The sequence below is a fragment of the Lampetra planeri genome, chromosome 29 (assembly GCF_965212315.1).
Source record: "Lampetra planeri chromosome 29, kcLamPlan1.2.h2, whole genome shotgun sequence".
In the NCBI taxonomy this organism is placed as follows: domain Eukaryota; kingdom Metazoa; phylum Chordata; class Hyperoartia; order Petromyzontiformes; family Petromyzontidae; genus Lampetra; species Lampetra planeri.
Genome location: NC_136135.1, coordinates 6,987,233 through 7,004,156, shown reverse-complemented (window position 1 = coordinate 7,004,156; position 16,924 = coordinate 6,987,233). Strand labels below are relative to the sequence as shown.

Here is a 16,924-nt window from a genome sequence, read left to right as displayed (position 1 = left end):
CGACCTGTGTTTCTGTTAACTGATTCAAAAAAGTTACGTTGATATGTTTCATTAAGGAATAACTCAAGAGACCAGAATAGTCTCGTTTGCAAGAGTTACCCAGGTCACGAAAATCAACCCTGAGTAATATTGTGTATTTACCATAAATGCGTGCTGTCTGCATCATAGGGAACATGAAAGATCCTATGACGTTACAACAAAATATATAGTACGCTATGTATGCTGGCGCTATGATCCAAAGTAAGATTTTTTTTTTCAAATTACTTAATGGGAAAGGTAACATCACCCCCTACTGACAGGTGAATTGCAACTTCCTGCAGGAGCTTGCTGGGCAAAAAAAAAAAATCTTGGCATTGGAATTATTGAGATGAGATGTGATAATGATGTGTTTTTGATACAGCATCTTTAATGCCGGGATATATTGGAGGAATTTACACGTGATCAGAGACATCACACCACATCTCAAACATTTCACTGGGCACCCCCAGTCACAACTGTCCCTGTGGGGCACAAAATGACCCAGCACCTGGCCTGCACGCATCTATCAGTCTGCCAGTGGAAGATGATGATTACTAGACAAGATGTACTCCCAATTTGAGAGACGCTTAAGGTGCTTTGAGATGCTGGGGCGTTTTAAGAAAGCACCCAATGCATGCGATGCCTTTATCGCCTTGCCCTGAATGGTTGCTCATGTTTATACTTTGCAGGAAAATCTTGCCCAACGCGGCTTTATTGAACGCGTGTTTTGGGGATTACATCTTGAATCATTGCCTCACTTGATGCAGCTAATCTGGCTGTGACGGTCCCACCTGATGACGGAGACTTGTGTTGCCTCCGAAACGTCGTGATTTTTATTTTTATTTTATTTTTTTATTTATTAATTTTGATGTTTTACCTACGTGACTTTACCGAAAAAACCTAAGAATTTGGCTATACACGGTTTACCAAGTTGAGGTCTTGTTTTCCGGAACACTGGGGTGATGTTTCGGCTACACGCGGTTTGACGCTACTGGACATCTGTAAAAAGGTGCTTCATAGCTCATCGGGTGCTCCAGTCTCAATAAAAATTCGGATTCTGATCTCCACGTCAAAAAGTAGTGCGGTGAGAGCGCTGCATCCCTTGGAGGGTGAATGAATCAACTGTGAGAACGATTTATTTACCACAATTTTTGTGTATGTTTTGTGTGATAATGTAACACGTATTCAACACGCACAAATACACTTCACAAATGTTCACGTTGCCGCATGCATGCATCTAGCCGTCAGTCGTACGGACGCGAATCATTAATGTTCAAGCGACGGTGTCAGGAGCGAGCGTCGGGCGTGAGTGCCGCGGTGCCGGGAAGAGTAATAGAGACGGAGGTTTTGTGTTGAGGTGAAATTGAAAAATAGTGTATACACAAGAAATGGAAAGCGACTCGGCATCCTTTTGTATAATAATAAGGAAGTCACGTGGAATTAGTTTAATACGGAGGCTTTCGCGACCAATATCCATAATACATGGAGGGTTTAAAAAAAAAATTAGTTAAACAAAGAGGGAGGGGAATGATCATTTCGGACACAGGAACGCAACACTATCTTTCCCACAGGCTCCATTATTTGTCGAAAGTGGTTTTGCCCAACACGGTTTTTTTTCCCCAAGAACGTAACCCCCCAGCGTTCGGCGAGGTCTGCCCAAAAATGTCGCGACTCGCACTGCGCGTGATTCGTCGCGGTCCCTGAGTCTCCATGGCGGTCCCCTCCTGCTCTCAGCTGCCCGGGAACGTGGAGTCGCGGACGAAGGTGAAGTGGGACACCGGCAAGGAGAGCCTCCTCATCGATTTCTTCCAAGGTGCCTGACTACTCCTTCGTGTTCGTCGTGACGGCGCACACGAGTTTAAAATCGCGCGCCGTGTATGTGTTTTTTTGGGGGTTGGGCCTATAAAATTAGGCTTTAAGCGTCTTTCCTAGGCCGCTTGCGTGGATCGGTGCGCTTTTCCCGGTGAAAGAATGACAGCCAAGGCGGTCGCGTTTCAAGAACGATGCAACTCTAAAAACATGTTTTTGTACTTTTGTTTTGAAATTAAACTCATTAGCCGTGTGAGTTTTCATTGAATGCTAGCGACATCACAATATTGAAATCCAATATCAATGCAGCAACGTCGCCATTCGCGCCGTAATTAACGCTATTTACTATTCACTTTAAACATTACATGGCCAACGGTGACCGCGACGTAAGAATTTATTGCACGATCGATTATCGTGGATATTGTGGTATTGCCATGTGTGTGTATAACGCTAATTTCACCTGGATAATCCCTTGAGAGATTGAACATCTGGGTTGCAAGGGTGTCATTTGACACCATGGCATAGCAAACAATGGTGATATTGTATTGCCAATAGTAGAGCCACCCTTAGAGATTCGGTTCTAAGTGATTCAGCCATTCGGTTTGCTTCGTGTGCCAGTTTGTGAATTGAACGTAGCAATAATGTATGTGTGTTTAGTTAAATGTTTTAGTTTAGTTTCATTTATTTGTTGAACTTCTTTCGCGCCGTACGTAGCCAACCGTTCTAAGCGGAGGTGCGGGGAAAGGACACGAAACTAAACCTAGAAAGCAGTTATTAAAGAAGTTAGTTTTAAATTAGACGATTTAAAAGTGGATAGCTCCAGTGGCTTCCTGATATCGGACGGAAGAGCGTTCCAGACGGCCGCAGAAGCGCGTCTGAAAGCAAGTTACTGTAATGACACGTGTTCAATGTTTACCATCGTTTTAGCGTTACCCATTGCTACATATTCATGCGTGGGAGTCGTGTAATGAAATGTGGTTGTGTGAATGCTTCGTGTCTTCGCAGACAATCGACTGCTGTGGAATGACACCGACCCCGACTACTTCAGGCAGGACATGAGAGCGGAACGGCTTAATCAGCTGCGGCAATTCCTTGGCGTTGACTCGCAGGGAATGCCTTTCAGAGGTGTGCGTGAATAATTCACAGCCTGGCTCCTATCAGTCAATGGGCCAGTAGCATAGAACCAGCGTTCGCTGCACGTTGCAAAGGATGTTTGTGGTTCATATCTGGAAGGCCTTCCTGCTTAATACTGCGGGACTGTTGACGGTCATGTCACGTCAGTACAAAAGAGTAACCCGCTTTGTGCTGGAATTGTGGTCCAAAATTTAAAAAAACTACCTGCAGAGATTACTCAATTGGGATTACACGTCGCAATCGCCGCCCGCTACGGGCAGCATAATGCACGCTTGCAGGTTGGTGCCAAGTCACCTTGGACAGCTGCCACTGGGGGTAGACTTCGATTGGTTGAGATGAGATGTAAGCACTTGATGATGCTGAGCAACTTGATTGCCATGTAAATGCAAAGATTATTATAATTATTAATTAGGAGTTTGATATCCTGGGCTCCTGGGTTGCTGAACTTATGTAACGAGGGTAGTACACTGGACTTGCACTCCAGAGTTTTCCAGTTCAAGAAGTGCACATGTTACACAAGCCGATTTTTTTTTGGCACCACATTGTGCAAACATCAGATGTGGATTATTTTTTCTTGGTGCATAGTGCTTGCAAGTTACGTACTTAGAATAACCAGTAGCAATATTACCTCCTGGCAGACTAATGCCCATATTCTGCCATGCAGGGACAGATGCCATCAGGGGGGTCTATAGGCAAAAATGAAACTGTTAAATTGCAGATGCCATATAAATGCAAGTTGTTGTCGTTGCAGTGTGCGATCCACCAGTTCTTAAACCAGACACGATAATTACGATGATTTGTATCGGATGTGAGGCTCAACGACGGTTCTGTCCCCATGTTCGTTCTCATTCTTGCAGAGGAGGACATCAAGACCAAGTGGAAGGTGCTCCGAGGCAGCTACTACAGGGAGTTGCGCAAGCAGGACCAGTGTAAAGAGCTGTGGTTGGACTCCAACAAGCAGTACATTCCCCGTTGGGTGCATTTCGACAAAATGTGCTTTATCCGCAATGCGTACTGCACCAGAGGCAACATCAGCAGTCTGCAGCGGGCGTCCCTCTCCGTCGTTACGAATGCCGCTCTCAAACGTAGCACTTCGGTACGATTTCTCTGTTCTCAATGATACAGTGCATTGATACCTGACCTGTGGTTGCGAGTACGCGTGACATTACTAGGAGGTACACGAGACAATTCACCTGATGGCAGGGGTCACAGTCACGTGGGGTAAAGAGCATTACTGGTTTCAGTTTCCTACGAGCAATGCTAAGGTTGTTTTGCTTCTTGGCTGAATGAAATTCAGCGACCCGTATTGTTAATTTTGCTAAATATACGATTATTGTAGCTCGTTAAACATTTCAGAAAGATAGAATTTTATTGCAAAATATTTACGAAATAATTAAAAGTTCAATCTTGATTTGAAGCTTTCGTGACTGCAGGAATCCATACTCGTTGGTTCTTTCGGTAAAGTCATGTAGGTAGAAAAATAATAGATCACGACGTTTCGATCGCCACGTGATCTATTATTATTTTTCTACCTACGTGACTTTACCGAAAGAAGCAAAGAGTAATTAAGAGTTCAGTAAATAAAAAGATGTTAACAATTACATGAGTGCCTTGTAAAACGTTTGCAGGTATAATTGTCGATTTATATGACAATCATTTTCAGACGTGTGTTATAAGCATCATAGGTTGTAAAATTACGATGATATTAGACTTGTGCCAGGCTTGTTGAGTGGACTGCAGTTGAATACATTCATTTAGCAATCTTTATTTGTATTTGAAGTACATCCAAACACAAGACAAATTATGCAAATTTGAAGTGCAATTACAAAGTTAAGGTTATTCTTTGGTTCTTTTCGGTTAAGTCACGTCTAAAAATAAAATAATAAATCAAAATAAAACAACACATTACGACGTTTCGATTGCAACACAAGCAATCATCATCAGGCATAAAAGAAATAGCAACAAAAATCTAACTAGAAAACTATAGACCGACATACAAGCAGACAGACATCACAACGGCACACATAGAGAGGAGTATACAGGCACACGAAAATTAAATAACCTAGTCAAATATTGAAATGTGATGTAATACAACACAGAGAGTCGGTTAACACACAATTAACGCATGGCCTGGTTGACTACGTGTTTCAAAATTTGCTAAGTTAGAATTTTAAGTGTGAGCAACAAATATCTAACTAGAAAACTATAGACAGACATACAAGCAGACAGACATCACAACGGCACACAGAGAGAGGACACAAATCGGCTGTGTGAGCAACAAAAATCTAACTAGAAAACTATAGACAGACATACAAGCAGACAGACATCACAACGGCACACAGAGAGAGGACACAAATCGGCACAAAGAGATGGTCGTTTCTGTGACGGTCCCTTAAATATAGAGAGGAGGGGGAGGGGACGGGGGGAGGGAGAGGGCGGGGAGATCAATGGGTGCACGCCAACGTACTCCTATTGTAAGTGAGATGATAGACGCGGCACGGGAGGCAAACCTGAAAATTAGGACAAACGCGGCACGGGAGGCAAGCCTGAAAATTAGGAGACAAGCACACGAAAATTAAATAACCTAGTAAATTATCGAAATGTGATGTAATACAACACAGAAAGTCGGTTAACACACAATTAACGCATAGCCTGGTTTAGAATAATTCCTGCAGTCACGAAAGCTCCCAAATTAAGATTGAACCACTTCTACGGGGAAGTTTTAAACTTATCCTTTTTTCTTTCTGGCTATTTGTTCTCTCTGCCTGTGTCCTCTCCTTGAAATTTCACACTTAAAATTCTAACTTAGCAAATTTTGAAACACGTAATAAACCAGGCTATGCGTTAATTGTGTGTTAACCGACTTTCTGTGTTGTATTACATCACATTTCGATAATTTACTAGGTTATTTAATTTTCGTGTGCTTGTCTCCTAATTTTCAGGCTTGCCTCCCGTGCCGCGTTTGTCCTAATTTTCAGGTTTGCCTCCCGTGCCGCGTCTATCATCTCACTTACAATAGGAGTACGTTGGCGTGCACCCATTGATCTCCCCGCCCTCTCCCTCCCCCCGTCCCCTCCCCCTCCTCTCTATATTTAAGGGACCGTCACAGAAACGACCATCTCTTTGTGCCGATTTGTGTCCTCTCTCTGTGTGCCGTTGTGATGTCTGTCTGCTTGTATGTCTGTCTATAGTTTTCTAGTTAGATTTTTGTTGCTCACACAGCCGATTTGTGTCCTCTCTCTGTGTGCCGTTGTGATGTCTGTCTGCTTGTATGTCTGTCTATAGTTTTCTAGTTAGATATTTGTTGCTCACACTTAAAATTCTAACTTAGCAAATTTTGAAACACGTAGTCAACCAGGCCATGCGTTAATTGTGTGTTAACCGACTCTCTGTGTTGTATTACATCACATTTCAATATTTTACTAGGTTATTTAATTTTCGTGTGCCTGTATACTCCTCTCTATGTGTGCCGTTGTGATGTCTGTCTGCTTGTATGTCGGTCTATAGTTTTCTAGTTAGATTTTTGTTGCTATTTCTTTTATGCCTGATGATGATTGCTTGTGTTGCAATCGAAACGTCGTAATGTGTTGTTTTATTTTGATTTATTATTTTATTTTTAGACGTGACTTAACCGAAAAGAACCAAAGAATAATTCCTGCAGTCACGAAAGCTCCCAAATTAAAGTTAAGGTTAACTGATGTCGCAATATTTACCATGAAATCTCATATCGTATCATGAATAAGTATAACCCGTAAAAACGAAGTTTTTCACTATAAATCCTTTATATGCGTGGCAGCGAACTTAATATAAAGGATTTAAAAATATATTCGCCTGTGGAGGACGCGGGGATCGATCCCGCGACCTTTGGCATGGGAAGCGAGGGCGCTACCAACTGCGCTACTCCGCCACGGCTTGTGGAGGGGTTACGCTCTGGGCTCTTACACTGTGCGTTCTATTTGAATATATGTGAAGTACCGGTGAAGACGCTGGACACCCAGGTTGAGGCACACGTATATTTATTTTCAGCTTATCGGTACAGGACAACACTAGAGGGGGTAGCGGCCCCCTCACCCGGATAACTGGGGATACCCCCTAGCTAATCTCACCTATCCCCAAGTCCTCCTCTAACGAGCTAGGGGAGGCTAACTGGCCCGACACTGGTGAGTCGGGCTACGGTCTCCGGAGTCCCAGGGTCTAACCCTGGTTCACGGAACCACGCCTCTGGCTCGCTCCTCTGCAGCCCTGACAAGGGCGGCGTCGAGGGGAGTCCAGGGCTCTAGCTAGAGGATCTTCACTCTTCCTCCTTCGTTCCCAGACTGAGCCCCGAGCTCTCTTTGTCCTCCCCCTTTATACCCCCCAACAGGATCACAACCCCCCAGGCTGCCTGATGCGGACGTCGCTGCGGGCACCCCCCCCGTGTACTCCCGTAACTCCGCCCACTGTGTTTGTTACCCATTGGATCGTATGCACTTACAGCCCTCCCGTAACAGCCCTACATCACCCCCCCCATTACAGCTCGCAGCCGTCCCGGCTGCAACAATTCCAAATAAAGGAACAATTACCCCTCGACCCCGTGTGTGCCTCATTTTTTCAACAAAATGCAAATAGAAGAACAACAACAAGAACAACAACCATACCCCCGAAGGGAATGTCCGACGCACCCCCCCCCCCGCATAAATACGAAATCCGTAAGCACGTATGTACAACTAGCCAGGAACTCCCCCATCACACACAGCACACCCACGACACACAACGCACCCACAACACACACACCGCGCCCACACAACACAACACACTCAGTGTGCAAGGAGCACACCACCGACGCAGCATACAGTAACCATGACACGTGAAGGAAAATAAATTTTTTTCTTTTTCTTCCTGCTGTATATTATAAGAGTCTGCGCATTTTAGCGCGCGTCCTTGCCGCAGGCCCGTCACACGGGGCAACCCCGGACGGCGGACCATCCGGTGGCGGCTGTCCCATGCGAGGTGAGGTCGCGATTGAAGTCGCGCGACTGTCGGCATCACCTGTGGGGGTTCCAGGGCGTGAGCCCGTCATTCCCGGTGCACCTGTGGGTGGGACAGCCGGCAACACATCAGGCGAGAGCAGCGACGGACCCTCCGAGTCGGTCGACCCCCCACATGCTTGGCCTCGCGTGCGTGGCGTGGGCCCCCGCACCGCAACAAACGGCTTCAGCCTAGAGGGGTGTACAAACCACCGGCGCCTCCCCCATTGGATTCGAACGCACTGAGGCCTCAAAACCTCAATAACCTCGACGGGGCCCCGCCACGGGCGTACGAGTTTAGAGGAGGTCGCGAGTGGTACCTGGGGACAGTGCAGCCATGCCCTGTCCCCCGGCTTCCACTGCAGCACGTGCGCGCGAGCCAGTCTGAGGCGCTCGTTCGCCTTCTGACGCCTGTCAGAATTTAGCCTCGCCGCATCCCGCGCCTCAGTCAGTTTGTCAAGGTTAAATTTAACGTGATCGTCCAATTTAGATTTGCCCAGCGGCACGGGGATCTGCAACTGTGCCCGAACAGGTGGGTCGGGTTCGCGGCCATACATAAGAAAGAAAGGTGAAAACCCCGTCGCAGCATGGGGAGCCAATCTGTATGCCGCTAGAACCCCTTGAATTTGTAAGTCCCAATCAGCCTGTGAGTCCGAAACTTGCTGCGACAACATAGACGTGATGGTGCGATGCAGACGCTCGACCATCCCGTCCGTTTGCGGGTGATAGGGGGAGGTTCGAATTTTTTTCGTTCCCAGGAGATCACAGACTTGTTTTAGGAGTTTCCCCGAAAAATTTCTACCCTGGTCGGTCAACAACCGCTCCGGGGCACCTTTGTCCATGACATAACCTTGGACAAAGGCGTCGACGATGGCTGCTGCCGACTGATTCGCCAGGGGCCAGGCCATAGGCCAGCGCGTAAAATATTCGACCCCAGTAAGCAAATATTTATTTCCCCTGGAGGTGGCGGGGAATGGCCCCAGAATATCCAGTGCGACCAGTTCATTTATTCTGGAGACCTGGATGGATTGTAAGGGCGGGTTCGACTCCCGTGCCGGTGGTTTGCGCTGCGCACACTGAGGGCATGCCGCCAACAGATCAGCGACATCCCTTGTCATACCCGGCCAAAAAAAATTCAGCTGAAGCAAGGCGAGTGTTTTCTGGGTACCTAGGTGGAGGAGGCGCTCATGAGCAGCCCACACCACCTTACCTCGTAGGCCAGAAGGGACCACCAGCCGGTGACGCTGGGATTTCCCGTCCCAATGCATAAGCAAGCCCGCATGGGTTTCCCATGCGTCGGCATGACCCGTCACACGCCCCCTCTCCCCGGCGCGACGACGCAACGCGAGGAGGGAGGCATCCTCCAACTGGAGGCGCCCCCATTCATCAACGGGCAATCCAAGCAGGGAATCTCTCCCCTGTTCGGCGATATCAATGGGGACTACCGTTTCATCGTCGGCGGCCGCCGCCAGGACCGGAACCATCACGTCCCCCACTGGCTTGCAACGCCCCGACCCCAGGAGACATGCGCATTCGGAGGCGGTTGGCATCCGTGACAGAGCGTCAGCGTTGGTGTGGCGAACGCCCTTACGATAAGTGGTTTCAAAACTGAAATCCTGGAGGACCTCCAGCCATCGGGACAATTGTCCCGATGGCTGTTGAACCTTCAGGGCGTACTGCAGTGCCGCATGATCTGTGCGGACGGTGAAATGCCGACCGTACAGATATGGGCGATACTGTTGGATGAAATAGACAATTGCCAACAGTTCCCTACGGGTGACACAATATCTTTGCTCCGTTGGAGACAACACCCGACTGCCGTACGCGACCACCCGTTCCACGCCGTCAACCACCTGGGAAAGCACGCCTCCAATACCCGTGTTGCTCGCGTCGGTGTCGAGCAAAAACGGCCTCGAAAAATCTGGGTAAATCAAGGGAGGAGCCTTCACCAGCGCGTCCCGAAGGGAGCAGAAAGCAGCTTCCTCATCCTGACCCCAGTGGAACCGAACCCCTTTAGAAGTTAACGCGTGTAGGGGTTTGGCAATTGTTGCAAAATTAGCGACGAAGCGTCGGTAATATGATGCGAAGCCAATAAAACTCCTGACCTCTCCCACCGAGGTGGGAGTCGGCCAGGAGCTGACACACTGCGTTTTGGCGGGATCGGTAGCAATACCCGAGCGCCCTACGATGTGCCCTAAATAACGCACCGACTCGCGTAACAAATGGCATTTTTGGGGCTTAAATTTCAAATTAGCAGCCCGCATCTTTAGGAAAACCGCCCGCAACCTCTGGAGATGTTCATCAAAAGTTTTACCAAAGACAATAACGTCATCCAAATAAATCAGGCACGATTCCCATTGCAATCCAGCCAAAACCAATTCCATCAATCGCTGGAAAGTTGCCGGCGCTGAGTGTAAGCCCATCGGCAACCGGTTGAATTGGAACAGGCCGTGCGGTGTACGGAAAGCAGTTTTAGGTTTAGAATCATCGTCCAGAGGAAGCTGCCAGAATCCCGAAAGTAAATCTAGTGTGGAGAAGAATCGCGCTCCCGCCAAAGCGTCCAGCGATTCGTCCATCCGTGGGAGCGGGTATGCGTCGGCAACCGAAATTTTATTAAGGCGCCGAAAATCCACGCAAAACCGCAACGAGCCGTCCTGCTTTTTAACCAGGACGATCGGCGCTCCCCACGGGCTGGTGGAGGGAGAAATGATGTCGGCGGCTAACATGTCATCAACAGCCGATTTGACATGGTCCTTTTCGGCGGGACTTAACCGAAACGGATTTTGGCGAATTGGCGCGCTGTCACCCGTGTCAATATGGTGACGCAGCAGGTGAGTGCAACCCAAATCATATTTATCACGACTGAAAACGTCGGAAAATTCCCTCAGTAGCGTTCTAAGCTGTTGGCGCTCTGAATTTGTCAGGTCCGTCGATCCCGCACAAAGCGCGTCGATCCACCCTTCATCGCTGTCCGAATGTGGGAGCATCCGGGAAGCAGTGCCAACGTGGTTCGCGACAGGTTCCTCGCAGGGCACTGGCGTCGCGTGAGCGAGCACCGTCCCTTGAGGAACCACCACCGTCTGCGATCCCACATTTAGGACCGCGATGAAAGGGTCCCCGTCCCCTCTTACGACGGTCTGGGCCGGAATCAAATGAGGCCCATTAACCCCGGCCCTAGACGGTCCCAGCAAAACACCCTGATCCCCTATGCCCTTAGCGAAGGGCTTACGAAGTTTGAGAGGCACTAGCATTTGAGCTCCCGGCGGCACACGAACAGTTTCAACGACGAACGCCGGTACCGTCGCGAACGCCGACCGAGCCGCCGCAGGGGATGGCAGGAACGCCATGCGCCGCCCCGATGGAAGCTCAATGCATCCTTGGTCGATCAAAATACGAATGGGCATTTTACCTAAGAAATCCGTCCCCAGCAGGCACGGAACCGCCAGCGAGGAGGAAACGAAAATCGGCCCCGACAATTTGATGTCCCCAATAGAAATTTGCGCTCGAATCTGTCCCATGATGCCGAGAGAGCCCCCGTTAGCGGCATAGAATGGGACGTTAACCGGCAGTAAAGGCCGGCTTTGTACGGGCAGAATATTGTAAATTAATTCCGAAATGATTGTCGCCGATGCCCCCGTATCGACCAAGATGCGTACTTCTACCCCGTCAATGTGTCCGACTACGGCCGACGACCCTGACGACGCGGCTACCACGCGATGGGCCAACACGGACCACTGTTTGGGCTCGATTTGAGTCCCCGCAGTGATCCGCGTTGGCCCCACGCAACGCGACATCGGCCCCCCGTTTGTTGTGGTGCGAGAGCGTGCAACGGGTAGGTGCTTTGGCCAAACATGTGTGGTGCCGCGACTCGCCGGGTCATGTTGCTGGAGCTTGGGAGGAGGAGGCCCGGCGTCCCGTCGAGCCGTCGTCCCGCGCTGTCGAGGAGAGCGGCACCCCGAGGCGACGTGGCCCCGGACGCCGCAGTTGAAACACCGCGGGAGCCCCGGTGGAGACGACGGGCGGTTGAAACGGCTTGACCCGTCCCGGGCCGACCGTACTTCTTGCGCCTGTTGCCGTCGATGGTCGACGGCGAAGAGCTCCTCCGTCGGAAGGGTGGCTGCAGCCACCGCACGCCCTGCCGATGCCCTGCTGGCTTTCCGCCGCAGGGACAGAAGGTTGGCGTGAAGGAGGCGCGCCGCCTGAAGAGAGGTCATCTCGGCGTCCTCCTGTGCGACGACAGCGATGTCCAGGTCGTCTGCCAGGAGGAGTATTTTCTCCGTGACCATCGCGTCCACGCCATCGTCGTCCATACGGGGAAAAGCCGTCTTAGCCAGCGCTAGGAGGCTCGTCCTGTATGCCAGGGGCGACTCCTTCTCACCCCGCTTGCGCTCGTAGAACCGCTCTCTGCATTCCGCTGAAGGTCCATAGACCCCGGCCAGCAGCTGTAGTGCTTTCGGCAGAGTAGACCGCTTCTCTTTCGGCGCCGATGTGAGGGCGGCGAGCGCGTCTGCGTCGAGGAGCGCCGGCAGCGCGCAGAGGGCTTCATCGTCGGACCACCTTGCCATTTCTTGGTGGGCGATGAAGCGTCGCTGGAAGCCGCCCCAGTCGCCCTCTGCACCAACAAATTCTTTCAGCGGAGGCAGCCGTTGTTGTAGCGCAGCGTTCGCCTTGGACGTCTGTAGGCTGCTATCCCCGGGACTCGGCTGTGCGTCGGCGCGAATGGCAGATGGAATCGCCTGTCGCGGATGTGATGACGCTCCCTCCGCTGGAGATGACGCAGCTGTCCCAGCGAGAGCGGTGTCGGACCCAAGGTTGAGCCCGGCCACGCCCTCCGCAGCTGCCGTGACGATGGCGGGAAATTCAAAGTTTGAGTTTTCAGAAATGGCGGGAAGGCGCTCAGGTTGACGACTCCCCTCGCCCCGTGGTGGACCACCAGCCCCCAGCCGCGTGATGTTTTCCAGCGTGGCGGCAGCGGCGTACAGTAGCTCCGCCAGTCTCTCGTGAGCCAGCCGTAGCGCGTCTGGCTGCGGCCCCTCTTCATGCCGATGCCCCGGTAGGAAGGCGTCGGCCCCCGGCTGCGCCATGTCTTGGTGAGCCGCCTCGGGCTCAACGACTTCAGCAGTGTCCTCCTCCGGTACTCTGGCTCGAGCTGTCTGACGTGTTTCCATGTCCGTAGTACTTCTGACACCAGATGAAGTACCGGTGAAGACGCTGGACACCCAGGTTGAGGCACACGTATATTTATTTTCAGCTTATCGGTACAGGACAACACTAGAGGGGGTAGCGGCCCCCTCACCCGGATAACTGGGGATACCCCCTAGCTAATCTCACCTATCCCCAAGTCCTCCTCTAACGAGCTAGGGGAGGCTAACTGGCCCGACACTGGTGAGTCGGGCTACGGTCTCCGGAGTCCCAGGGTCTAACCCTGGTTCACGGAACCACGCCTCTGGCTCGCTCCTCTGCAGCCCTGACAAGGGCGGCGTCGAGGGGAGTCCAGGGCTCTAGCTAGAGGATCTTCACTCTTCCTCCTTCGTTCCCAGACTGAGCCCCGAGCTCTCTTTGTCCTCCCCCTTTATACCCCCCAACAGGATCACAACCCCCCAGGCTGCCTGATGCGGACGTCGCTGCGGGCACCCCCCCCGTGTACTCCCGTAACTCCGCCCACTGTGTTTGTTACCCATTGGATCGTATGCACTTACAGCCCTCCCGTAACAGCCCTACATATGTAAAATAAATATTTTTTGCCTAAAAAGTGTAACATTTTGGGAAATTTTTTTCACGAACATTAATTGTCTCGCACAACGAGTCTGTGTGGAAAATGTCAGCTCGATTGGATCACGGGAAGTGGGTTAAAAAACGACCGAAAGATTTGCACGGTCGTAAGCAAGCAAGCACGCAAGCAAGCAAGCGAACTTAATATAAAGGATTTAAAAATGACATTGCTGCAACCCCACTCGTTATACGACCACCCCTTGCAAATAGTGTTTTGACCAGCAGGCGGGTGTCATACACCAGACTGAAAATGCAATACTTATCCCCATGTGGTCCAACCAAGTTCTGGATAAAAGCAGTGATGATAACCATGTGTGCCTCCATGTGCCTTCATGCTGTGTTTGGCTGGACGAATAACAACTTATACATCCGTTTCCAGATTCGTTTATCCAGGAAGTGGTGTCATTTGATGTGCAGTGAATTACTTCAATGCCTCTGAATGTTCATAGTTCACTGTCTTTCGATGCTATGTGGTCAATGATCTGGTCGGTGTTTCCGTATTCGCATGTCAGACTTTGTTTTCACGTGCGAAAGTTTGTAGTCGGATTGGCCACAAGACGTGCAGATTCAAGGAACGTGAACAATGCGTGCGCCTTGCAGGACAACGAGAATGACGACACGCTGGCCGCCTGCGAGCAGATTGCCTCTGACTCGCACACCATCGGAGCGCCGTCCGACCCCAGCAACTCGGGCTGCCTGCTCATGTCGTCATCGCAGGCGCCCCATGCGAGGAAACGACGCCTGATCGGAGCGGCAGGACACCCTGGCCCGGACCTGCTTCACCACGTGGCCGGCAGGGACCTGCACTCCAGGCTGCAGCTCCCGCACGATGCTAACGATGCGTTTGGTGTCCACGTGGCCCTGATGTTGAAGAGCCTGCCCCCACGGCAGTGCGACCTGGTGAAGATGGACATCTTGAAGGTGTTCTTCAAGCACAAGTACCCGTGCATTGATGACGGGGAAGTGACCGATGGATTTTCCCCGTGAAAACATTTCTCCCTTTTGTCATTTTTGTTACGTTTTATTTTTCATTATGTTTACTTGACGGTGAAAGTTGAGTGTAAAGATAAAGGTGCAGACCTAACATTTCTTGCTCGTGTCACTTCCGGCACAAGCGCTTTCGTTAGAGTTTTAAGAGGCTGGATGGACAAAGGTGGGACTTAAGGAACTTGGCTATTGTTTCAATGGCTGCATCGGAAGACTGAAACTGAGTGTGCAATATGGTATATATTGTGATCGCGTGTTACTGTGTTGCTTGGATCATGATAGGTATTCTGTTTAAAGCTTTCGTGACTGCAGGGATTCATCTTCTTGGTTGTTTCGGTAAAGTCACGTAGAAGGGAAATAATATAAAATATAAAACAATTAAAATTCTCACGACGTTTCGACTGCAACACAAGCAATCATCATCACCAGGTGTGAAATCCACAGCAAGAAAATTTGAAAAAAACGGCGGAAGATCTTCGCTCGTGGCACAAGTTCGGTGTCAATGCTGCGATTGACAAGGGCCCAGGGCGAGAGACATTCGCCCGTTGACTGCGTAATGCGTCGAAATAACGTTAGAGAGGTCCTGTGTGGTGTATAATTCTCGTATTACATACACACCCACAGTGTATCATTTGTATTGTCTGAGCGCGGAACGCAAATACGAAGTTACCCTCCTCCCCGTATTGCCTGAACGGTGGTGTGACGGCAAGTGCGCCTATGAAGTCCGGCACGGCACACGAGGGGGTGGGTGGCCAGCACTATTCCTGGCCGCTTTTGTCTCCCCAGTGGCGATGTTTACACACCGCACCAGGTACTCATTCGAGGCTGAGTCGCTGAACACATATGCGCTTAATAGTATGAACGTGTTTATATATATATACGTATAACCTAACACACGACACACACCTTTGCGAGATTCCAGTTGTCATCAATTCTATGGCGTTACAATATCAGTCGGTCGGCCGAATTGTTGATGGCTCTCACGCTTACGCCAAAACGCTGGAAAGAAATTATGTAATGAACGCAAGAGCGGCTCGTGATTTTTCTATTTTTGTTTGACACTCTTGAAAAATGTCGAGCCATTCATTCGTCGCAAAAAATTAACGTAAACCACGCCACCGCAGGTTCTGTCCACCCGTGCATCTTAGACTGAAGATCACACGCCAAGTGAGAGGGGGCATGTGTAAGAAGCAGTGATTCATACAGAAAGCACGCGCGTTGTGAGTGGTGTGTGTGTGTGGTGTGTGTGTGAGAATAGTGTGTGAGTGGTGTGTGTGTGAGTGGTGTGTGTGTGTGCTCTCCGTGTGAGTGGTGTGTGTGTGAGAGTGGTGTGTGTGTGTGAGTGGTGTGTGTGTGAGTGGTGTGTGTGTGAGAGTGGTGTGTGTGCTCCGTGTGAGCGGTGTGTGTGTGTGGTGTGTGTGTGTGAGTGGTGTGTGAGTGGTGTGTGTGGTGTATGTGTTTTTTTGCATTCAGACCACAAGTATTGTGGTTAATGTAGACATGATTCCTTGTAAAGGTTTCAGTTTGGTGTTTTAACATCTCAACACCTGTTTGGTTGCCAGAAAAAAGGGGAAAACCTATTCTCATATTTGGGTGCTGGCAAAGGAGGTCCTATAAAATAATAAAACCGTTTCACTTTTTTGTTCATCTTATATCATTTTGGCAAATGCTTGGACTTTGCAATGTAAATTTGCTGTCACGATGTCGCGTGAATATCTTTGTATAACCAATCATAAAAAAAATATCTTTATCGAGTGTTAGAATGAGTTCTCTGCTGTATGTGTTTGAACTTTTGACCTTGTTCCTGAGTGAGGCTTGAAGAGAAAACGTCGGTTCAGAAATGGTAGCGTAGAAACGTGAATGCGTTTGTTTTTAAAAGGCAAACACACTTGACCGGATGAGGTTAACATCTGATCGGACTGGACCTCTCAAGTGGCACATGTTTGGCATGCCTCGCAAGCTCACGGTGGCACTGCCGATTCTTGAGCATTTCACAAGCACGGAAATCGGTTCTGTTTACTGTGAACACAGTGATTCCTTACAAACTCCACCTCAGTCTCGTGAAAATAATCGCTTCATCTCAAGGCTCGTGGTAGTAGCATCCTTTAACCAGAAAGATGAAATATAGGCCCATTGAGACCCATGATACATTGGTTATTTTGCATTGACTTTAAACCCCTCGCCAAACCTCCTACGCA

The 16,924-nt window shown here is 49.7% G+C and overlaps 1 protein-coding gene across 1 annotated transcript; it reads left to right on the top strand.

Annotated features, from left to right (window-relative positions):
• The first annotated feature begins 1,669 nt into the window (after positions 1-1,669).
• LOC144728638 (uncharacterized) lies at positions 1,670-16,470 on the top strand. Its single transcript, XM_078608202.1, has 4 exons — positions 1,670-1,831; positions 2,833-2,952; positions 3,819-4,057; positions 14,340-16,470. The coding sequence occupies exons 1-4, from the start codon at positions 1,729-1,731 to the stop codon at positions 14,724-14,726; spliced, it is 849 nt and encodes a 282-aa protein (XP_078464328.1). The 5' UTR covers positions 1,670-1,728; the 3' UTR covers positions 14,727-16,470.
• Positions 16,471-16,924: the final 454 nt, after the last annotated feature.

What these genes read in the sequence shown, in the direction of transcription:
- LOC144728638 (XM_078608202.1), top strand. Translation starts at nt 1,729, where the DNA reads ATGGCGGTCCCCTCCTGCTCTCAGCTGCCCGGGAACGTGGAGTCGCGG. An exon ending in CCTCATCGATTTCTTCCAAG is followed by an intron (nt 1,832 to 2,832) that starts GTGCCTGACTAC and finishes GTGTCTTCGCAG; the next exon opens with ACAATCGACTGCTGTGGAAT. An exon ending in CTCTCAAACGTAGCACTTCG is followed by an intron (nt 4,058 to 14,339) that starts GTACGATTTCTC and finishes TGCGCCTTGCAG; the next exon opens with GACAACGAGAATGACGACAC.